At 42.5% G+C, this 24950-nt stretch overlaps 2 protein-coding genes across 4 annotated transcripts in view; one reads left to right on the forward strand and one right to left on the reverse strand.

Annotated features, from left to right (window-relative positions):
* Positions 1-1344: 1344 nt before the first annotated feature.
* SARAF (store-operated calcium entry associated regulatory factor) lies at positions 1345-15320 on the reverse strand. The gene is made up of 6 exons (XM_018557899.1): positions 15041-15320; positions 12391-12569; positions 11109-11514; positions 8210-8336; positions 5283-5395; positions 1345-1603 (listed from the first exon to the last, which is right to left on the reverse strand). Exons 1-6 carry the CDS (start codon positions 15120-15122, stop codon positions 1578-1580), a joined length of 933 nt encoding a protein of 310 aa, XP_018413401.1. The 5' UTR covers positions 15123-15320; the 3' UTR covers positions 1345-1577.
* Positions 15321-15396: 76 nt separating this feature from the next.
* LEPROTL1 (leptin receptor overlapping transcript-like 1) overlaps positions 15397-24950 on the forward strand; it is a 12048-nt gene continuing 2494 nt past the window's right edge. The window contains exons 1-3 of one of the 3 annotated variants that reach the window (XM_018557903.1): positions 15397-15618; positions 23975-24050; positions 24502-24688. In XM_018557903.1, coding sequence (XP_018413405.1) covers positions 15603-15618; positions 23975-24050; positions 24502-24688 — 279 coding nt within the window. In that variant the 5' untranslated portion in view covers positions 15397-15602. Of the gene's footprint in view, positions 15619-21136; positions 21278-23974; positions 24051-24493; positions 24689-24950 lie in introns of those variants that run through there. The other 2 variants (XM_018557901.1, XM_018557902.1) reach the window with 2 other exon arrangements.

Consider the following 24950-nt stretch of genomic DNA (forward strand, 5'->3'; position numbering starts at 1 on the left):
TGTGTTTTCATCACGATGCAAAGCCACAGCAGAACCCTGCTTCTACTAGGAACAAAACTACTGCACAAAAAAACATTTCCATTTGGCCCAAAAAATTGTGAGTAAATGAGCCCCTTTGTGTCGCCATGGTTGTCATATAATCAGCAAAAGGTGCGGTGAAGAGTGAGGATTTAAACCTCAATTGAAAGTTTATGTTTATTACATTTGTAAATGTTGGTATTAAACCCTAAATTGTATGCAAATCCAAAAAGACAATATTTAAACCCTCTATGAGGCTTTTATTGCTGCAGAAATCCACCATTCTATTTGTCATAGTAGTCATTGACAATTGACAGAAATCAGTTGCTTAAAGCATATGTAAAGGTAAAACTTTTTGGGGGATACAGTTGGAGATGGTTAAAGAAGAACTCCGGGCATAATTATCTCAACCCTTGCAGTGGTGCTATCCCCGCACTCACAGGACCTTAGACCGCCAGAGTGGAGGTGGAGCAAGGCTTCAGGGGCCGGTCTAACAGCCAGCCTGAGGTTCAGGTGAGTATAAGACTTTTCTTTTTACTTTTGTCCCTAGATGAAAGCGAGCACTTAACCCTAGCAGTGTATGGGTAGCTCAACTGCAAGGTTTAAGAATAATTACGCCCGGAGTTCTTCTTTAACCTCCTTGGCGGTAATCCTGAGTGTGGCTCGGGGTTAATTTTCAGTACTATAAGCGGTAACCCCGAGCCACCCTCGGGATTACAGTGTAGCGTTACTTACCTTGTCCCTTGAGCCACGCTGTGTCCTTCGGCTAATGCTGGCATCCGTCTTCCGGGTTCCACCCCTTGCGAGCGTCCGCGTCGCAAGGGGGCGGAGCCTGCGGGAATTTTAAAAGTAAAAATAACGGAAATAAATAAATAAAACAAAAAAAATTAAATAATCAGACCGCCAGGGAGGTTAAGCATTCCCTACTCCACAACTAATGCCCCATTCACACTGAGCGCTTTGTAGCGCGATTTCCGTTCAAAGATGAAGCTCAATGTAGCTCTTCCAATGCATTTCAATGGAGATGTTCACATCTGCAGCTCAATGTTGCCTGTAGCTTGTAGCTGAAGCCTGTCGCTCGAACATGAGCTTTTTTTGGGGCGGATTTCAAGCAATTTGGCCCCAATAGACTTTGATAGACTGCCAAAAGAAGCTCTACGTAGCGCCACAAAAATGTGCACTGTAGCTCAATGTCGCTCAGCTCAAATCAGCGCTTATTTTGTTGTAGCTCAGTGCGAATGGGGTTAACAGTGTATGCATGCCTTTACATATGCTTTAAGCAACTGATTTCTGTCAGTTAATAATTAAAAAAAAATCTAGTACCCTCTAACGAGGACTATTACAGTTTCTGCACACAGAAGGATTTCACATTACTGACTCACAATCAGAAAAGTTAAAGTGCAAATCAAAGACTAAAATCATCCACCCACAATGTTTCATTAACTCTATGCAAGTATATTAAATATTCACACTTATTTGATATATTATTAATCTTCACCAGCGGGCGAGACAAAAAAAAAAAAAATCTCTCTGTTGATTTTCTCCATACACAGCATCTTTCATCTTCTTTTTGTTCCCCCAAAGCCTGAAAAAAAGTTTAAAAAAAAATTAGAATGGTTCCAGGAAGGAAGTTTATAGCAGTCTTGCATATAATTGTTATCATCACTAAAAAAAATGTTTTAAAACACTTCCCTTTCAGAGGGCTGAAATCATAGACATCCACAGACAGAAAAATAACAAAAACACACACACACACACACACAAAAATGACCTCAACTGCATTTTTTTAAGAGGACTTACAAACCAGATTACATAATATAGACCAGGGGTGGGCAAACTCCATCCCTCCAGTTGTGGTGAAACTACAAATCCCATAATGTATGTCTCTTGGAGTCATGCCTGTGGCTTTAAGAATCTTGCAATGCATCATGGGATTTGTAGTTCCTCAACAGCTGGAGAGCCGAAGTTTGCCCAGCCCTGGTGTAAATCAAAATCTCGCAGCCCATTCAGGGAAAAAAAGGACAAATGACAATCGGGAATTTACAAAAACCCGGAGCGGACAGAATCAGGAGCAGCTGTGTGCATTTTAAGCAATCGCTATCTAGCTTCAGCTTGTTCAGTTTAGCTTTGAAAATGAAAGCTAGAAGCTGATTGGTTGCCATGTTCAGCTGCTCCAGATTTTGCCTTCTCCCGTCCTAGTAAATTCCTCCCAATGTGTCCTGATATCTCATTTCTCCAGCAAGGTAACCATGCTCCCTTGTCGCCTCTTGGCTGTAAGAAATGTAAGTATACAGACTCTTCTTTTACAGGTTATTTTTTCTGTTTTGACCCTGCAGTGAGTCATTTTAATGCAGGGGTGTGGAATTCCTATCGCCCAACGCTGGAACGGCTGTCCAAAATCACTTGTAACCTGCCTGAATCTCACTTCCCTCCCCTCTCTCTATCTCCGGCGGCCATGTACCGCTCCCGGCTGCCTCTCTCGCTGCACGCTTGGTTCCTTTCTGCCGTGGTCTTCGGGGTCCCCCGCTCTTGTGGGAGACCTGGGGCAACCGGTGTATGCAACCGCACACAATCGCCCAAGTCTGCACCAGCCCCAAAGGGTAAATTCACTTTCCCAAGCTAGAATGCCGACTCTCTTTGGGTTTTAAAAAGGGGTGATATGTAACAGAAGCATTACAGCAGCAGCTAGACACATGAGAATGCCTTCCTTCTGCTTTACAGGGATCTGTAAATGAAACATTGTTTTCCAAGCACACTGACTTTTAAAACAGCAAATCCAGTTGTGGGTTCTGGTTGGTGGCCAGCTGAAAAGTGCAGTGACCTGTAATGACATGCAGTGTGTAGCAGCTTTTCTGGAAATGCTCATGCAGCTGAAACACTCACTCACTGACCATTATCTTCACTTTAGAGAAACATCACCGAGCTGTGGAAATCACTAATAGACACAAAAGCTCTCCTCGTATACAATACCTAAGCTAGTTGCAACCAGTCCACAGGCTGGAAAAAAAAAAAACCACTGACTATAGAATAAGTACATGACTAAATACAATTATAAAAATCCCTTCATCGAATGGGATGTCCAGAAAGCACTCTCAGCCATTAGAGTCAGCAGCGTGCCCTTGCGATCTTCACCTTTAGAACGCTGTGAGAACTTGCTTTACAATGCCATACAAACTATTTTTTTTTATTTTTTAAAGTGTGTAGAAAACAACGTTCAAAATAAGTGTATTGAGCAAGCTCCAGCACTGACATCTAGACATGAACTAGTTCATCTATGTACTCTTTCCCCCAATCATGGCCTGCTTTGGTCTGCAAAGTACAACCCTTCCAGAAAATCACTGCCCCAGCCCCCTCCAGCAAGTTCATACTGGCCCAATATCATGACGGGCAGGCTTACTAGCCATTGGGAATATGAATGAGGTGGGACAGCATGGGGCAGGAGATTGATACTACTAGGAAGTGTCAAACTCAGGAAGAGAGCGGTTAAAAGGAGAAGTATTGGGAGAGTAAAATGTACTCTCCCAAATACTTAGCGCCTACGTGCGACACTGCAGGTGTCACGCGGCGGCTCTATAGGTCGAGAGCCGAGCCATCACAAATTGCTGATCGCTCGGCTCACGGTTTTCTTCCTGCAGAAAACAGTAACCGTCAATCACCTCCCCTCTCGCTGTTCCTCCATCACTCATTGGAGGGACCGACAAAAGGAGGGGGTGGGCACAGCTGGCTCTGGAGAGGCAGAGCCAGCTATCAATCAGGCAATCGACATACCGACATCATCCATTGTCGGTATCTTTCCTGGCTGCAGAGCGGCTGTGCGCAGTCAGCAGTTTGGGTCACAGGAGCACATTAGTAATGTACTTCTTTGACCCAAAAGAAGACTAAAGCCAGGAAAAGGTTTGGGTTTAGTTATGTTTTAAAAGTATGTACAAGCAGCACTTGGTGCCTGCATTGCAGTGCTTGAGCATATTCAGTTCCCTTAGTGTACTGACAGGTATACTTTAGGCATTCTGGACAAATGATCTAACACAGGGTTAATAGAAGCACAGTATGCTTAGGAGCTGAATTGCTATATGCTAATACAGCTCCAAGGTGACAGAGGGGTACCCAGGGAAAATGCAGAAGTCAATAAGGTCCGTGTATAATGCATAATAATCATTACAGACGAGCATTATTTCCACAAATCTCCTGCACTGGCGAGTGCCTGGAATGGGTCTGCAGTAGTCTGAACAAGTCTTAGAGGTAGCGTTTCTTTTCAAAACGTAATTCTTTGTTTGGGACAACAGTCAAATTCAAAAGCTCTGGGAGAGGATTACATTGTGCTTACATGTGTTGGTTTCAAGCCCATTGACGTCAAAGTCTATGTAAACCCCAACAATGAACTTCTCTTAGTAGCTTCCTTTTGGTTTGTTAAACCATACCATTAAAAGTAGTATGCGAACAGACCACACTATCCAGAGAATACCATTACTTAAGACTTTATTGAAATTCACAGCAAATCCAGTATAACAGTGAATTAAAGTGTATAAAGCAGCAAATACCCGCAAACCCCCAACCTCTAGGAATAAGCCTACGGGTGAAACATGGGAGAGATTGTAGCTGGTTGGGGGTTTGCGGTGCTGGTATTTGCTGCTTTATACACTTTGATTCACTGTTATACTGGATTTGCTGTGAATTTCAATAAAGTCTGAAGTATTGGAATTCTCTGGATAGTGTGGTCTGTTCGTATACTACTACATTCCAAGGTGGGGACGCACCTATTAAACCGGCACCTGGGGAGTCCTGATGTCGGCTAAGGAATTGGAGCGGTGAGATTTCCTTTGGCTCTACATACCATTAAAAGTGTTTTTTTTTATATCTGTTCGATAAGTGTAAAAAAAATAAAAAAAAATAAAAATTTGCAGCTATTCCTTTCAGATGTCTAGTGCACTATGCACTGTTATCCCAATCAGTCTTATCAAACCTGCACAGGCTACGTGTGAACTACAGAACACCTCTATGTTATGGGAGGAAGGAGGTGTTCTGTAGCCCCAACACTTTCTGTCCTAAGGTGACAACTCTGCTCCTCCACAGATACAGCACAGCGAATGAGCATGGTCACCCTAGGACAGGATCACCAAAGAAAAAAAAAAAAAAGCCAAAAAAATCTAAGGACTGGTAAGCTGCAAGATATTCATTTTTTGTTCTAGGGTTACGATTGAACTGGAAAGTCTCATTAAGTGGCTGTGTAGGTGGCATATGTTTTTATCTTTGAATAGCAATCCTACCTGATGCGGTTCTCACACCAGAACTTTGTGAAGAACTGAATGTAGATCCAGAGAAAGAGGGTGCACTCCATGTGTTATGATAAGGTGAAGAAGCTGTATAGTGAGGCTGTGACCTGGGAAAAAAAAGTAAGAATACCATCAGAAATTGCCACCCTGAATGTGCTATCACCCCGTAACCTTATTGGTTTAAAAGCGCACTAAACTATCCAAAAAACCCACATGTATGATCCCTTCATTAACAAATTGCAGACCAAGTGCACACTGCTCTACAGAACTCCAGTTTTGTCTTACAATGCTCCCTCTGCTTGCCATGGTGTGGCAGGTGTAGCCTTAAGGTGCCCAAACACTTTAAAACCCTAATGGTTGTAAAGTAATTAAAAAAAACGTAAGATCTGCCCATCTTGGAGAGGCAGATCGTACTTGCGATCATCGCAAGCCCGATGACTGCAATGCTAAACGGGCAGTGTGCGCGTGCGCACACCGGCCCGTTCAGCAGTCATCTCTCAATCATGTTAAAAACCAGCCGAAAATCATACGATTCTCGGCTGGTTTTCCAACATGCTCGAAATACAAAAGTCGTGCGACCGTACATTAGAAACGGTCGCACGCCTTCAATACACTGCACGATTATCGTACGATCGCGGGATTTCCCGTGATTCTCGTACGAGCATCGTGCGGTGTTTGGGCACCTTTATAGCAAATAAGTGTGTAGGAGCCTTTGGCAGGTTTTCCTGATTTCATAATTCGTATATTATATTTAGACTGATTTCTTAAAGGAGCAGAGATTCTCCACTCCATGATCTGTAGTGTATTGTGTTCACTTTTAAATCAAGTGCAGAAGAAATACACAGGAATTTGCTTTTCCCATGATTGGAACATTCAAGTGAATCTTCACGCAATTTGTTGATTTGTCGAGTGAAGAGTCTCAATTCCTTTAGTAAAATCATCAGTATTGTGAGCATCAGCCTATAGAATGTGACATTACATTGCAATTAGCTACAGTTGTTAAGAGTAGCTATCTACAACAAGTTTGTTACGTTATAGTTATCTGCATTAAACGTGTCTTTTTTTCAACCTGGCTAACTATGCAACTCCATTGACAACCTATAGGAGAAATAAATAATACTAATAATAAATAGAAAATGCTCCATAATCAGGACCTTGTGCTCATAGTTACCCAGAGTTGAATCAGAGGGAAAAAAAAAAACCTAAAGCATGGTTTAACTTGCTCCAACAAGGAAAAAAAAATATTTCCTGATAACCTAAGGCAATTGGATATTCCCTGGATGAACAATCTCTGGTGGTATTACATATAAATGTTAATATCCAGTTATATTATCGCGGTATACTGAGACCGCTGCAGCCGGGAAGGATCCCGACATTACTGAGGAGATCCACCCAGTTGCGTGAGTGACAGCTGGCTCTGCCTATCCAGAGGCAGAGCCAGCTGTACCCGCCCCCTCCCTCGTCTGTTTCTCCACTCAGTGCAGGAGGATCGGAGCGGGGGGGAATCCCTGCAGGGAGCCGTGACTGACAGTCACTGTTCTCTGCAGGGACATGATCAAGAAATGAGAGAGCGACGGTATGCGATCACTCACTTCCCGATCTATTGAGCTGATGTGTGACAGTTTCAGTGTCACATGTCAGCTCGAACTATGAGGACGAGTGAATTTCACTCGCCTCATAGTTCTCCTTTAAGTCTAAATGCGGTTTATAAAAATCACGGACTTTAAGCGATTAAAAAAGAAGAGGAAATTTAATTTTAACTCTTGCAATGGGGCTATCCTGCACTGTAAGGGTTTACTGCTCATTTTGGTCTAGGGAGAAAAAAAAAAAAGTTATGCACTCGACCGGATTCTAACCGGATCCTCTCTCCCCCTCCGATGCTGCGATCTAAGGATTGCGGGGACGCATGATCAGGGTGAGCTGTGCACTTCGTGTTCACAGCCGCAATCTAAGGTCCCCGAGTCATCATGCTCTATACACGGTGTATAGGACATGAGGACGCCGAGGGCCATATCATCACTGCAGTGGAGGAGGAGACAGGCTGGAGGGAGTGCTGTGACAGCTGGCCAGCTTAGAGGATCGGGTGAATATAGCTTTGTTACTTTCCTCTCTAGACCAAAACAAGCACTTAACCCTTGCAGTGCGGGGTTAGCCCTATTGCAAGGGTTGATAATCATTTTCCCTGGAGTTCTGCTTTAACACAAGCTCGTAGCTGCTGCTGGATCCTTCTTTTATAACCTCTCACAAAAATTGAGGATTATATTGTTTGTGTGCACTAAAATTAATCTCAGTGAATTATTTCCTGGAAAGATCTGTTATAAACAACTGTGCAACATTAAAAAAAAAAAAAAAGTTGCAGCTGCTACCATTTTATTCTACAGGGCCTCTGCTTTAACAAAAATCTATAATAGTTTGTGGGTTTTAAGTAATTTTCTAGCAAAAAAATGCAGATTTTAACACATATGTAAATAATTAATAAAATTACTCGAAGCGGAAGTGGTTAATAAATATTTTATTGTTATAAAGAGCCCTTATTTGATTTGTAAATAATGTACATCATTTTAGTGTCATGATAAAGGAACCAAATTGCAGAATAAAATGTGTGCTTTGTACCTAGTAATTCTAGTTGTTATTAAACTGTGAAAAGGTAAAACTTAAAACTGCAGATCCAGAATGCAAACTATAACTAAGGCTCTAGGGCAGGGGTAGCCATACTTTGGTCCTCCAGCTGTGGTAAAACTACAAAACCCATAAGGCACCGCAAGACTGACAGCCACTGGAATGACTCCCAGAGGCAGAGGCAAAGCTCGACTACCCCTGCTCTAAGGTCATCATCGCCATTTTTGCCAAAAGTATAAATCAGAATACATTCTAGTCCATTATACTTCATATGACAACTATCCGCTAAAAAAACCACTTACCTCCGATTGCCAAACAGATATCCCAATACACCACCAGTTCCTAAACCAGTCCAAAATCCAGGTCCTTGTGTTGCTTGGCTCCCATAGGAAGACGGTTTACTAAAACCTCCAAATCCAGACGTATTTCCTGAGAAGAGATAAAAGAAAAAAAAAAAAAAAAAAAAAAAAAAGAAAAGATTTAATGCAATTTATGTGCCACCGAATACATATTCTCAAAAGTGGCTCAGTGATTAGCACTCCTGCCTTGCAGACATGAGGACGCACATTTAAATGCAGGGTTCAGCCAGGACACTATATAAATATTTGGTAACAAATATTATTGACAGGGCATCCATCATTTTCCTTGCTTTAAAGGGATACTAGTCACCAATAGGCAACTGTAATAATCGGAACCTCAGTTCAGTAGAACACTACAGCCTTTTTTATTATACATTTGTAGACTTTTATTGCCAGGCTGTAAAACCTTCTCATTTCCTGCCTAAGCTCAGTTTTGAAAGCAGACATTTAAGCAACAGTAAAATAACAAAGATGCCTAAAAAAAGCTTTGCCCAATGTACAACTGGGCGAATGCCCTTTGCACAGCATTACTGCCACTGGATGGGCATAAGAAATTCCTCTGCTTCTCAGCTCCATCTAGTGGCAGGAATGCTGTGCAAACAGCATCGCCCCAGCTGTAACCTGGATGAAGCTTTTTTTTTTTAATCAGCCCTAATTGTCCCTAAGTGGTAGACTGAAAAATTGACATTTTATTCGATATGCTTCCAGAAAAATAGCACTGCACTTCCTGGTATAGGATGGTGCCCAGACACTCCTGTACCTACAGCCTTATAGCTGTATATATGCAGTGCAAGATCTAAGGCACTGCTGTGTCTGACTGCTAGTCTCAGGAGGTTTAGAGTGAAATTTGCCAGACTCACTTACAACCTTCCCCTCAAGCCTGCCGAATGTAATTTCAGTTTGACTTTAATGTAGATAAACTATGAAAATTATGCTACTAGTAGGGATGCACTGAAATTAAATTGTTAAACTGAAACCGAAAATTAATGGGTTTTTTTCTCCAACCTGTTGAACATTTTTTACTTTACTGTTAGGGGCTTTGGGGAAATATTAGGGGTCTAAACAGACCCCTGATATTTCTCTTTTAAAGTAGAAAAAGTGATTGAGAGAAATACACAGAGTCCTAGATCTCTTTTTTTGCAGCCCCTGTTATGAATGAATAGGAAGCCTCTATTCTGAGTGCTCCTGTCCATTCATAAACTGTGGATATAATATGAGTTAATATGTCCACAATTATGAATGAACAGGAAGTGATGTAGAGCACTTCCTGTTCATTCATAACTGGGAACACAGAAAGCATACTATGTCCTCAGTTATTTACAAACACTCAGGGATCAGCCCTCCTCCGCTCTCCATCCTGACTAAAGAAGAACTCCAGGAAAATAAAAAAAATTAAAAAAAACAACTTACCCTTGTAGAGGGGCTACCCCATCACTGCAATGGTTAAAAGGAGAACTATGAGGTGAGTGATTTCCACTCATCCTCATAGTTAGAGCCGACCTGTAACAAAGAAGCTGTCAGAGCTCGGCTCTATTGTTGATCAGGAAGTGAGCAGAAACATGCACCGATCTGCTCACTTCCCAATCGTCTCCCTGCAGTGAGCGGTGACTGTCAGTGACCACTCCCCGCAGGGATTCTCCTTTCCCTCTCTGATCCTCCAGCGCTGAGTGGAGGAACGAATGGGGGAGGGGGCAGGCACAGCTGGCTCTGCCTCTAGATACGCAGAGCCAGCTGTCACTCACGCAGCTGGGTGGATCTCAACACTATTGTCAGGATCTGTCCAGGCTGCGGCGGTCTCAGTATATCGCAGGCAATAGCCCGCTATATACTGAGCTTTGGGTGACAGGAGGAGGTTAGTATATGTCCCCCCGTGACCATAAAGAGAACTATGGGAAAAAACACTTACCCCATACTTCTCTTTAGAGGCTGAGTGAAAATCACTCGCCTCATAATTCTCCTTTAAGTTCTCGTTTTGTCTACGGGGCTCAAATAAAGCAGTTTTACTCCCCTGATCCTCAATCCCACAGAACTCAGCTGTCACCTCTCTCCCCTCTGCTTTGATGATGTCAGCGGTCCTTAGACCACCATAGCCCAGTGGAGAAGAGGCTGCAGGGCCCGGTCTAGCATCCCAGAGTGAGCCAGTGGGACAATGGGTCAGATAAATAAATCTGCTTTATAGGGCCCCCCGTAGACAAAAAGAGCACTTAACCTTTGCAGTGCGGGGGTAACCCCACTATGTTTCTGATTTTCCCGGAGTCCCACTTTAATAATGACATTTTATTTTTTGATCTGATGCTTATTCCGATCCCCATTAGAAATGTTTTTCTGATTACTTTTTTGATAACTGGACTCATACTTTTTCTAGGATTGACAAGATACATAGGACCCTGTGTTTAAGATAGTATGTAATCTATGTGGGTTTCTTAACTAATTTTAGAAGTATAGTATTTTGCTATACAGACAGATTAAGGTTAATAATACAATTCAATATTATTAAGACTATATACATGAGAAGTATTTGCCCTCCCTGACTTGAAAATCTTCCTTTTTTTGTTTTCCATTTTATAATGTTCTAGGAATATTGTGCATTATAGCTTTTCAGTTACATAAAATTCAAACCATGTGTGGTGATAATTTTATCCTTTGCTCTTTATACTCTAATTGTATCACACACTTATGAGAAAGTATACCCTGCATAAATGGTGCTGATCTGGTAGAAAAATATGAAAGTATGATAATATACTGGTAAGCTTTATTAGTTGCAGGCTAAGCCATACTAAACCAATCAAGTAATGTGTATCTACTCTGAAAGTGATCTATAAATGAAAGACTTTGTAATTACCTGTAAAGTCCGACTTAAAACCAGGTGGTGGAGGAGGTGCGTTAGCATGGCTGTAATGTTGGTCATCATGTCCATCATAATTAGGTGGATGTTGCTCTTGCTGCATAGGAGGTGTGCTCAGGAATAGTTTGTACACCCCATAGGCCAGACCCAGCAGTACCAGAAAGACAATTACTCCACTCCCATCATAGGGTGACTGGGAATTCCAGCTTTTTGAGTATCCCGAGCCACCAAAGCTGTTGCCATTTTGAGATCTCTTTCGGCCTTCTTCTGTAAGTTCCAGTGTGTACTCCAAACCACACGATCCGCTCAGGACATATGGATCATTGGGATAATCGAAACCCTCACAGCTCACTTCAATTTTCCCAAATCGGTAAGCATTATCCATGTCCACCTTACACTCCCACTAGAAATGTAACAAGTCTCAATTAGCAAAGGCAAAACTCTGTACGTGTTTCAAAGTTATCCTCAGGATTACAGAAAAAAACATGGAAGTGAACCAGCCATATACAGAAAGTAGCAAGGTCATGCCTATGAACGAACTACTATTTATGTGCAATTATACACTTTTATATGGAGTTCAGATTTAAAGCAAACATATTATAGGTCAGCCAAGCTTTTTATTTTTTTTTTGGAATTAGATCTCTTCAGGTTTTTACTGCTATCTTGGGCTCTGTTGTAGAGATTTTTTCCCTCCCTTTCTGTCATGGTGACAAAAGTGTCATCAGACAAGGACAGCAATAAAAAGCTTACAGGGGGTTCTAGTCTTCCCTTACACCAGTGATTCTCAACCACCACGCCATGGCCAGTACCAGGATGCAGAAAAAATGAGGACAGAAGCGCTACTACCATAAGGTGACTTAGTATAACATGAAAATCGGAATTGAGGCAAATGACAACTTACCATGAAGTGAGTGGTGATGCGATATCATCGACGAGGGGTGGATTGATGGGAATCCTTCAATAATGGGAATGGTGTGCGCTCTCTTATGTGTGTGAACAGATATGGGGTAAGGCGAGGCTCTCCTTCCACAGCATTAGCTGATACTAACTATACAGTGGGATATCATACAGCACTAGAAAGCAGCAGCATTGTTAAAGTTACATAGTTACATAGTATTTGAGGTTGAATAAAGACATTAGTCCATCAAGTCCAACCTATTAGGATCTCATTCTAGGAGTACCCGTACCCCTGAGAAAAAGTATATTATGTAGCAGTAAAGCACACCAAAGCAAGGCAGCACAATAAGAGACTGATATTTAGGTTTAATATAAAACCTACCTGGACATCAATGCCATCCCACCCTCTGTTGTGGCACTGTACCACCTGTGGGGTCATAGCGCTACAGCCAGCATTGCCGCCAATACATTTCAACTGAGGAATAGGGGATGAGCGTCGTGCGTTAGTGTATCTGTCTGAATAAAGTGTGATCGCCTGAATATCCTTCAGCAAGACTCTATCTGCAAGAAAAAACAAGAATGACTTATTCATTTTTTTTTGTACCTAAGATATAAACAACGTACAATAGGTTATGATAGTAAAATGAGCTGAGCTAGACCTTTGGCTGCCATCTTGTAACACTACTGAACAATCTATCCAATTTGTATTAAATCAGGCAGGCCCTTGCACTATATAAATAGATGATAGCAGATCTATAAGAGATTGTACAGTTGTACAGTGCAGGGTTAGGCCATACACTGCACAACTTATCAAAAATTGAGCAGTGTGTGTACCCCCCCGCCCCCCTATTCCTTCAATAGACAAAAGCCGATTTTTCAGTTGACTTTAGTCAAAGGAGTCGGGTGTAGCCATTAGCTGCAACTCATTCAGCCCGCAGGGCTGCACAACAAAAAAAATTACTTGTGTATGGCCAGCTTTACAGTCACCCTATATTGAAGCAGAACAGTAACCTATGTACAGTAATGCTTTGGCCTGATGGGCATCATCAGCCTGGAGGTACTGGTCATTATGCTATGCAACACAGCAGTTACTTCTAGGGTACAAAGGGAGGCTTTAAACGAAACATGCCATGAAAGAAGCCAGGAGGGTACCATTGCTGACCATTCCTTCTAAAAAAAAAGGTAGTTGCCTGGCTGTCATGCTGATACAATGCTTCCTGATTCCCCGACCTGTAACAAGTATAGATATAATGAATTCTGACACCCATGCTCAGTATTCTTGTTCAGGAACTGTGAATGAAAAAGTATTGATTCCAGAGACAGCAAAACAACTAACAAGGCCAATGACAGATCCGATAGTTCTCTTTATAGGGTCACATTAAAGAACTCTGGGGAAAATAATTGATTAACCTTTACAGTGGGTCTACTCCCACACTTCAAGTGTTAGCTGCTTGTTTGTGTCTTGGTACTAAACAAAGAAAGTTATATTGACACAATCATTCGAGCCGGCTTGTTATTAGAGCGGCTTGTACTTCGACCAGTCCCTAGATCCTCTCTCCCCTCCTCTGCAGCGTTCTAAGAATCCTTCTGCCATCACATTCTATACAAGTGTATGGACGTGAGGACGCCGAGGAACATATCATCTGTGCAGCAGAGAGGAGGCACACTTCAGTGGCAGGAGAAGCAGGGAGTGAGCTGGGCAGTTCTGGTGAGTATAACTTTTTTTAAGCACCTAGACAAAAGCGAGCAGTTAACCCGTGCAGTGCGGGGAGTAGCACCAATGCAAGAGTTAATAAAAGTTTTCCCTGGAGTTCTTCAATAAGGCAATTTTTCCCTGGCAACAAAAGTAAAAAAAACGTTTTGATTTATATCGATAAATTCTGTGCTTCAGCAGTCACAGCTGGCTTCATACTACCTAAGAAAAAGAGAAAAGCAAAATACTTTGCTGAGCTTCAAGTGAGAACATCAAACATACATGGACGCACATTAGCAAGCTTTTTCATCTCTGGGTTAATCAGGACAGAGAGGGTCACTAAGAACCCTGCTTCTTTGCCCATACATATAGTGCTCCATGTGTTAGGTAGGTGAAGAGCTGGCCATACACTATACAATCTGATGGTACAAGCTCCTTAAGACTTACCAACACTTTAAAACTTTTTGATATGAGGACTAGGGATGTGCTGGGCTTGGTTTGAACCAAGTTTGCCCAAGCAAAACTGTCATTGACCCCCCACAGCTCAATCTGTTATGGCAGGGGCATTTCCCACCCCTTTGTGAAATGTACTTGCAACAACTGATTGGGCCGGGAGGGAGGTGTGTCAGTCACAGTTTTGCACGGGCTTGAGCAAATTTGATTCGCACCAAGACCCGGAACATAATGTAATTTGTCGTATGTCCTATTCAGTCAGTTCACACAGGGGCGTCCTGAGGCCGGGTGTCACCCGGAGCGGTTGCCGGGTGACACCCCGCGCATGTGCAATGACATCATTGTGCATGCGCGACGATCTCATTGATACCTGCCGGCGGTCATCTTGGTGATGGACGCCAGCAGAGAGAGAACAGTCACCCGGCAGGATAAGGTATGCCGTCGGGTCCCCTCCTCTCTCCCGAAACTGTTGAAATGACTGTCAGTCATAGAATGCAGTGGGGTGGTGTGCAATGAAAGAAAATACAACATGCACTACTCTTTTTTTTGCACCTTGATTCAGTGAACACGACTAAATGAGATGTCACATTGTGACATTTCAATAAAGTAAAGAAAAAAGTAAACAGTGCACACCAGTGGAAGTGTGTTGGTGTGAACAGGCCCTAAACAATCAATTTTGTGTCAAATCAGGTCGGCCCTCACACTACACTGTTGATGGTGATCTAAAGAAGATCATATAATCAAATTGTATAATGTATGATCAGCTTCACAGGTTCTCTTTAAAAGATAATAATGCAAAAGCAATGTATTAAAAGTGACAGATCAATACAAATGAGTGTAACAAAGCTTAATATAATAAGTCAGCAATGAGCCCCACTAATGTTACCATTTTGGCTCCAGCCCTGGACACCCGATAGCTGCACCACGGCCAGCAGACACAGGAAGGATACTACAGCCACAGGTGACATCTCCACCACGAAGCGATCAGTCACAGGATGATGTGATCTCCACCAATCTCCTTTTAATATGAGTACACACACTAACCGGCCGATGTTATTATTGATGTCGCATTACAATGAGTTTCATCATTCAGGTTGAAGTCTTCCTGTTCCTTCTACCTGTCTTGCAGCGATTGGCTGAACGTAGAGCCGGGGGCGGAGACTCGCCATGACAGGTTGTCACTAGGTATGTTGCTAATAAAGCTAGGCGAGAACAGGAAATTGAGGCTCAGTGGGCGTGTTTGCAGGTTTTCCGGCGGAAGTGGTGTGGTACATGTCAACACAGGCTCCGCTGGGAAGCCGATAATAGGTGTGAAAGTGACCGGAGATAAGTGGCAGCTGTATGCAGGCGATACCTATGTGTGACGGCTGAGGAAAGACACACGGTGCACTGAAAGCCAGGAGACTCCTCTACACCAGCCTCTGCGCTGCTGACACACACTCTCCTCAATGGCTGGGATCAAAGGTAATAGAGTGCATACACACACATATATGTATGGCTGCTGTAGTAGTTTACTGCCTTCCCTGGGCTTAACATTGCAGTTATGTCAGGTGCTTGTATGTGGCTTTCCTGCTTTGGCCTCATGTGATACTTAGTGTAAGCCCATGCTTTTCCCATTCAGGCTAAGCAATGTGCTTGTTTTAATCCTCCCCCTTCCCAAGAGGCAGTAGTAATAGGAGAAAAAAAAAAAATATTCAGCACTTCAGGGTATGCACAAGCATATGACCCGCCCCATGTGACAGTGCCTGTCCTATCAGCGTGATCCCATAGGGAGCCTGTAGTCCTGTGTAGGCTACACTTCTAGCTTGCATGGGGGTTTCTTTACCTTTTGACAGCTGAACGGAGTGATATTGGGAGCAATTGCAGGGCAAGTATATGCTGCTGGAGAGATCTGCAGCAAAGTAAAGTTTGCGCAGCGCAAACAGGTTCGTGTTATTATTTATAAGGGTACTTCATGATATATTGTATTATATGACATTAAATAATGCATGGTAAGGTGTCATTATAGCCCACACCTTTTTTTTTTTCTTTAGCCTTTGATTTATTGAATTATTGGGCAAGCTTTTGAAAACTATTAATTTTCTATGTGGCTGATATTTTATCTCACCAATAACTTGCAATATCCACTCTAAAGGAACAATTGAAGCTATGGTTTAAAGTGGACCTTCCATGCTAAACTGAAGTTTTGCTTTTTTGCAAGCCCCCTGCCTCCCCAACACAAAAAGCTTTAATGCTCTCCTGCCGGTGTAACCTATATATGCGGCAGCACAGTAGGTAGATCTTAGTGGGTAGTGACCCTAAACTCAGGAATTCTTAAAAATGCATTCAAGTACCTTTTTTAAAATGGACCTTTACTCATATCTTTAAAATAATAACAAACACACCTTTAGAAATGATTAGTAATGACAATCTACAAACACATACTTCTAGATAATTGCCGGCTTTGTATTCTTTGCACACCTTATTTCTCTTTTCTTCCCCAGTCTTTTGGCAGTGACCATGTTCATTAATGGCAGATTACTAGATCTCCATTTACTTCCTGGATTTCTGGCACATGTGACCAGAACATGTGACCATGCACATCATCTCAGGGGAGGAAAATGTCTTTCCCTGAGATCTTGTGAGATTACAGATGAGATTTTCCACTAATGCTCTGCTGATGACAAGGCAATCCCAGTGTGCATTGCTTTGGAAAACTGAAGTCATTTTGCCCTTTCAAAGCAGAAAGTAAATGCTCTGCAAGTGTAAGTATTTCAGAATCGCAGCATTTTACACCTGACATGTCTGTTATTATTAATCATCATACATAGAGGGATGCATTGGTAGAATTTGATTTTTGAGTGTAAAGGTCCACTTTAACTTAAAACAAAAATGTATCTTATTTGTGTATCACTTGGCTGTAGATCCTAAAATCATCTCTGAATTCATGCTGACACTGTCCTTGCTTCTGGAGGGTGGCTACTTTTGTTCCCCAGGGCCCTGTTTGTGTTGTAAAGTAGCCACTGCACCAAACTTGCTCACATGATGGACTACAATCTCAAGTTCAGTTTACTAATTTGTATGGAAATGTTAAAACCGAAATAAAAAGAATTGTCAGGCCGAAACCAATACCGAAAATGTTTTTAATTTAAAAAAATTTTAATATTTAATTTTTATTAATGTTTTTTTATAAACTTTTTTTAAAAATATTTTTATTCATTCATTTTTTTATTAAATATTTTTATTTTTTACTTTTAGGGGCTTTGGGGAAATATTAGGGGTCTAAACAGACCCCTGATATTTCCTTTTTAAAATAGAAAAAGAGATTGAGAACACAATCTTTTTTTCTGCAGCCCCTGTTATCAATGAACAGGAATCCTCTGAGTGTTCCTGTTCATTCATAACATTAGAACATGGTATGTTTACTATAACTACAACTATGAATGAACAGGTCGAGAGGGGATGTAGCTCACTCTCATTCATTCATAATTGAGGATATAGTAAACATACCATGTCCTCCATTATGTACAAACACTCAGCGATCACTGAGTGTTTGTACCTTGCTCTCCTCTGAGACGCTGTCACAGGAGGCTTGAGCGAGCGGTGCAGGGAGGAGAGCTCAGCTTTCTGTGACAGGGCCTCCTGTCTCCACCCACACACCGCTCTGCAGGACTGTGATGGGAGGCTGAGCGGTGTGGGAGGAGACGCCGGCCGCTCAGTGCTCTCCTCCCGCAGCGCTCGGCCGGCTATCGCAGTTTCTCTCCTCCCCGCTGGGACACAGAGCAGCGCCCAGGGGGGAGGAAAGAAATCAGGGATGCGCGGATGTATCGGCAAGAAAATGGCACTTTCGGCATTATGCCAAAAAAGCAATTTTCGGCCGATATGTTTCAGCGTCCGAAAAGGGTCGACAGGAGTCGGTGGCAAGGGGTTAAAAAGCCATTTGTACACAAAGAGATGAGAAACAAAAATAACACCACTGCTCTGGCCAGCCATGCTTCTGGGAAGCAGGGGTGATGTCATCGTGCCTCACTGCTTCCTCCTGGGATAGCAGGGCTCTCAAAATCCTGCAAGAATGTACTCTTGCAATGGGCTGGAGTGCATTATCATGGGATTTTAAACTTCCAGCTCTGCAGCAAGGCATGTGCCACCTGTGCCGGCTGGAAGCATTGGAGGCCGAGGTAAGTTGTGGAGTTTATTTATTTTCACTGGCGGGGGTGCTTGCAAAAGACCTTGCAGACCTTTCTGTCCTAGAAGCTCCCCTGTAGTATTGGGTGTTATTAGGAGCAATGCTTTTGTATGGTAATCTATGATAAAGCGAGCGTAGTGCAACCATTCTCCTGTCCCAGCACACTCAGGGCTGGGGGTCCATGAGCAGAATCTTTCTAGTATTGCCAGGTATTTGAGCAGGTTCATACTTTATCCAGGTTCTGTGAGCCTTATCCAGGACTCTGTTATATTGTCCATTTCCTATATTATTTGGTGATATTTTGTATTTCTTTTATCAAATATATTTTTAGAACTGAAAACTTCCATACTCAACTAATGGAAGCCTGGACTGTGAGAAATCTACAGACTGACATTGCTGACTACTTTCTGAAAATGCTGGATGCCTGGCTGTTTTAGGCTTCACTACTTTGAGCTAATGACCAAAAATAAGCTTTCAGCCTGTGGAGGCAGAACTTCATTATCTGCATACTTGTTGGTCAGTGACTTGCAAAAGCTTTTTAAGCCATTTGGCTAACTGCCAGGCATCAAGCATCTTCAGCAGGATATATCAGCCACGGCTGCCCCTATTTCTTTTACTATAGGTTTCTCTAAGGACCTGTTCAAACTAGCCCATCAGAAACTAGCTAAAACAGAATGCAGGCATGCCATAGACAACAACTTCATTGTAGTGTGAGCAAGGCACATAGAAAACGGTTGTTTTCTACGTGCCCTAGCAGTGACTGGCATTGTTCAGTTGGTTAAACAAAATGGCAGTCAGCCCATCTTTTGTGAATGGATCTCAAAAGGATACTATACGTACATTTCCATGGCTGTTTAAGCAAGGGAAAATGTTTCAGTTATGATCGAGGAAAAAAATCATTAAAGCTTTCAGAAAATTCCTAGAACCAAATATTGACTCCATTAGGAAAATGATAGCTGAAGTTGGATTTTAGACATTGAACGCTCTTGCTTATTGCTTTCTGTAACTCTAGCATAGACATCTTCCACTCTCCCTGATCCAGCACTGAGAGGGGTTGTTTTTGTGAAGGATTCTCATTAAAAGGAACAGTGCTCTCAGATAAAGTGTTTATTACTGAAGGCACCAAGCTCAATGGGCTGCAAGAAACAAAATTGGAAAAGGAAGCACCACTACCTGGCGCAAAAAAAGTGGTGGAGCAAGGTTTGTATAAAAGTAATGCCCAGTGAGGCTGTGTCTGTCGGGAGCTTGCTTCGGAGGTGGGTTGTTTGAGTATTGCGGCGTGAGCCGTAAATGATGGTCCGATGGTGAGGTGGAGCACGGTGTGTGGGAAGGGTTGCCCACACCGTGCCCGTGGAGGGATAGAGTGTTAGGAACACTCAAAACAGTCCAATGAGATCAAGTTTAGGCTGGCAGCCGCTCTACTTCATCTTGACTGTTACAAGCAAGCGCTCACCCAGCCACAGGTGAGTACATCACTTTTATACAAACCTTGCTCCACCACATTTATTGCGCCAGGTAGTGGTGCTTCCGTTTCCAATTTTGTTTCTTGCAGCACACACGTCGGACACCCCGGTCCGAACATAATGGAAGCCACACACCCGCAAAAGACCCCCCTCCCACATAAACTTTTCCAAACCTCTCACGCTTTAGTCACAACGCTTTCAGCCACAACCGGTGCACCCACCAAGTACAACCGGTTGTCTCCCTTTTCCTCCCCCGCCCCTGATTAGCGCTACACGCGCCCAGTTTACAATCCCGCCCAGTTTTTCGGCAGTGGAATATGTGACCTGGCAAAAGAAGAGTTCCAAGGCTTTCTCACTGTTTTAGGTCAGGTCGGCATCGCAAATCGTATGTTTGCAGGGGAACCGATCTGCCCTGGAACAGCTGATTGGTCCTGAAATGTCACTTCTATCTGACTTTGTGGAATGAAAGATCGCATTCAGAGAGTCGTATAGAAGTGACATTTCAGGACCAATCAGCTGTTCCAGGGCTGATCGGTTCTCCTGGACATACTATCTGGGATGCTGATCTGCCCTGAAATAGCTGAGAAAGCATTAGAATTCTTCATCTTTTACCGGTCACGTATTCCAACACGGAAAAAGTGGCCGTGATTACGTTAAAACGTGACTACGTGACCGGTCACACATTCCGACCCAGTCACAATCTTTGATACAGCAGCATCCTCCTGATGCCTAAACTTTGAACAGTGTACACACCTATTCTTTCGACAAAAGTCCATCTTTCAGTCGACATTTGTTGAGGTAGCCAGGCTTAAACTTGTTGGCAAAACAGTGACTGCAACTAATCCTCTTCAGTCACTGTTCGGGTATTCTGACAGCTGCAGGCTCTGGCTATCAGAATACAATAGCCGTCAGGGAAGATTCCTCCATAGCCACTGTTTAGTGTAGATGAGGAAATTGCGCCTGTTTTCTTGTTCAGCCTGCGGGGTTGAAAAACAAAATGCTGAGTGTATGACCAGGTTTACTGGAGTAACTGGAATTGTATGCATACAGGCTTTATATACTGGATTCCCATGCTGTCATTCTGTAATTATAGTGTTTACACTCAGAAAAAAGTGTACAATGTATAAAAATGAATTAAAGCTGATTAGTAATTGTGTGAAATCCTGCTGGGAGGTGACTATATAGTATAGTTTGCCATGGAAGAAAAAAGATGCTGGAATATTCTCTTTTGATCGGGGTGTATTGGAAACACCCTTGGGGGATTAGTGCAGTCAGATGACTGTCTGCTGACTACTTTCCAGGCTGGGTTATAGTCTTCCTTACTCAGTCATTGCCTGCCTTCTGGAAGATTGCAAGTTCTGGAAGCGGCCAGCTCCATCCGTATAACTGCATGACCAATTTGTCTGCTTTGGTCACTTCATACAGCATCTGCCCTGGTCGTTTACTTTACTTTGCATGCAGCTTTAAGAAATGGAAACTAGACGGGATAATTGCAGTAAGTGGGGTTTTTTTTAATGTTAGGAGCACTCTGTTTTCACTTTGTATTGTCATTGTGTCACACTACTGACACTAAACTTTAACCAGTTCCTTCTGGAGGGTGGCTACTATGGTTCCCCATGGTCCCTGTGTGTGTTGTAAAGTAGCCACCACTCCAAGCTCACTCCTGTGATGGACTACAATCTCATGTTTAGCTGACTAATTTGTAGATTGTAGTCCAACACAGGAGTGAGCTTGGAGCGGTGACTACTTTACAACACACACAGGGACCATGGGGAACAAAAATAGCCCTCCTCCAGAAGGAAGGACAGTATCGGCATTAATTCAGAGATGATTTGAGGATCACAGTGACCATGGAGAACAAAAGTAGTCACCCTCCAGAAGGAAGGACAGTGTTCGCACCAATTCAGAGATGATTTGAGGATCTACAGCTGAGTGATACACAAATAAGATATATTTTTCTTAATAGGTAAAGTACTTGAATGCATTTATAAGATTTAACTCCTGAATTTAGTGTCACTTTAAACAGGACATACAACATTAATTTACTTGTGGGGAGATTTACAAATAGTGTTTATTCTTCCCATCTTTTTATCATTGAGGTTGTTTCTTAAGCATGATGTAATAATGTATGCTAAGCACATGATACATTTTTGAGTTTAGCATATTACATTATGTTCAAAGCTAAATCTTCTATGTATTGTATCCAACATTGGGGTAAAACTAGCTTGTATAGAGGTCAGATTCTCTATCATTTGTACCTGTACCCCAGGAAGAAATTCATGCAGGCTCTAGATTTACTTCTGCATAGTTATCTAAACCCGTTGCAACTCATTGTGGGGGATTAACAAAGAGTGGTGCACCCCATAAGTTTTTATATGGCTGCTCAATTAGTCAATTAGCTCAATGTTGGTCACTATGTCGCCCTGAGGAAGGGACCCTGCGTGGCCCCAAAACGTTGGCTTTTCTGATACATGTGATATAAATAAATGATCACTAAGATCTAAAACGACATTTTCCACTGGTGATTTTCCACTTCTCTGCTCAATTAGGACTTCCTGCGACAGATTAAAAAAAGTGGGGCACGCTAATTTTCTTCCCCCCAATTTGAGTTCACTTACTCTGGTAATCTTCCACTGGTATCATTCTAAATGTCTCCTATCCTTTCTGCATTGCTGCAGTTTGCTGGCCATCCATACACATCCTCTCCTCTCCTTGCTATAGTGTTGGTCATATTTCGTCCCTCTTCACTACAGTATTTACACCAGTGACATGCCGTGCCTTCTGTGCTGGGTGAGGCATTCCCCAGCACAGAAGGCACGGCATGTCACTGACAAGCACGGCATGCATGCATGCATGCATGCTGACATGAACGGCATGAAGCCTCACCCCCGTATCGCTAACCAAGCTTATGTGGGGAGGAGGAAGGGAGGAGCCTCCCTGTCCCTCACTTGCTCGTCACAGGTGAGGCATCGAGATCGATGTCCTTACTGTTTTTTTTTTTTTGTTTTTTTGATCGTACAGCTTGGACCAATTACGCTTTTGCCATTGGTCCGAGCAATCCACAGAGCTCACGTCTCTAACACAGAGTAGAGACTGTGACAGCTCTTGCCTCACTGTGTTAGGTTACACAAGCAGTGGGGAAGCCAGCTGCCGTGTAACCTAACTACCTGTCAAAAGCTGGATGCAGCACCACCTGTAATTAACAGGCAGCTCTCCATCCGTGACAGGTTACACAGCGTAGAGGCTTTCCCTGCTGTGTAACCTGATAAAAGCCAATCTGAATGGAGAAAAAGCTGTTGGCTTCAGACTTGAAGCCGACACTTTTTTCTTCATAATACTAAGTGAGGCTCTGCCTCACCTGCCTCCCCTCCTGACTGCACATCCCTGATTTACACCACTGTATGGTTGTGTATTTTAGAACTGTTTTTTTAATGATAACATTGGTGCAAGGAGTATTATTGTTTTTGTCCATTAGGTGTGTTGGCAGCCTCTTGGACCAGTATGGGAAAGAAGGGGGGTGGCAACAGTACTGCCGTGCAATAATAATGTGCTTTGGGTTGTCAGGATGCTGAGGCACTCTGGCAATAAAATAAAGAGGAATTCATGCTCCTATAAGTATCTCTTTGTTGCCATGCATACACATTACTGATTACATACCGGGCATTTGTTTGATATTGCAATGTGAACGGCTGCTGTCGGATTGCCACTTCTAGCTACCCTTTTTACAGCCTAGGCATTTTCAGCAATAATTTACCCAGTAAATCACATGGCCACCTATGTCATACTGGATTTCCAGGACTATTGTATGCTAAAGAATATTGTTTGCCATAAAAGTGAAAAGTACCACAGTAGCCTAAAAGCAAATGTATGGACATTGGGAGCAGGTATGCACAGGTATGAGATTTGCTGGCTTGTATCATTTGTGTGCAGCCTTTACATTCAAGAAGAGGATGCCAGTCAAAGATGATGCATATTGTAGGGTAGCTCTGGTATTGGTGGAGAGAGGAGCAAGGCTGGCATTTGGCAAGGGAGAAGCAATCCTTCATTCTATTATAATCAGATGAAATGTTCCCTAGGGTTACCACATTGCAATGTGTTCACCTCTTTAATCAGTACAACACTTATTTCTATTAACTTGGTTAAAGTTTTTGACTCCTACATACTCATTTTGTCATTTTCTTCTTTGTTCTAGCTCTGATCAGCCTCTCATTTGGAGGAGCAATCGGTCTGATGTTTCTGATGCTTGGCTGTGCATTGCCACGTTATAAGTAGGTTTAACATTCCTTGTCTGTTAGTGGTGGTTACACAAGCTGATCACTTCATTGTCCATGTAAACAGGCATCCTAATAACAGCATTATAGAAAATGGCTATTTAACCCATTTCTATAATGCTGTTAACTGTATGATCTGCTTTTTTGTGCAGTAATCCGTATCAACTAATTTAGATTTCATCTCTCAGTTGTTAAGAACAACCAAAGGTTTTTGCAAATTGATTATATAAGTTATTTGTATGCATCCTTCTTCTTTTTTTTTTTTTTCTCTCTCTTTTCTCAGTATGAGGCACTTTGATGCATTGTTATTTACCAAGTTCTTCATTCAGACAGTGTCCAAATAGATTTCTTATGGCAGTATTTGATTAACCTTCTTATAAAAGAATCAGTTGATATACAATGAATTACTTGTTTTGGAGACTAATATTTGTTTCTTTCTCCTATATAGTGAATATTGGCCATTGTTTGTTCTGTTTTTCTACATACTGGCCCCTATTCCATACTGCATTGCAAGGAGAGCAGTAGATGATACTGATGCTGCCAGCAATGCCTGCAAGGAACTGGCCATATTTCTTACTACAGGAATAGTTGTCTCTGCATTTGGACTGCCAATTGTATTTGCTCGTGCAGCAGTGGTGAGTCAAAATCTTAGCATATCTTGGAAGAATAGGGATGTATTCTTTTGTCACTTGTGTGTCCCTATTTCCCATCACTTCTGGTCTGGGTGTCAGAGAGAACAAGAAATAAGATAACATTTTCTCAAAGGGGACACCGACAACATTTGAAACCCAGCAGAACTATCCCCTACTTTATTGCAAACTTAAGCTGACATTATATTTTTTAGGTTTTGCTTTATCGGGTGAGGGCCTTTCACACTTGCTAAAACACTGCACTAAC

The sequence above is a fragment of the Nanorana parkeri genome, unplaced genomic scaffold (assembly GCF_000935625.1).
Source record: "Nanorana parkeri isolate BGI_ZX_2015 unplaced genomic scaffold, ASM93562v1 scaffold310, whole genome shotgun sequence".
NCBI classification, from domain to species: Eukaryota; Metazoa; Chordata; class Amphibia; order Anura; family Dicroglossidae; genus Nanorana; species Nanorana parkeri.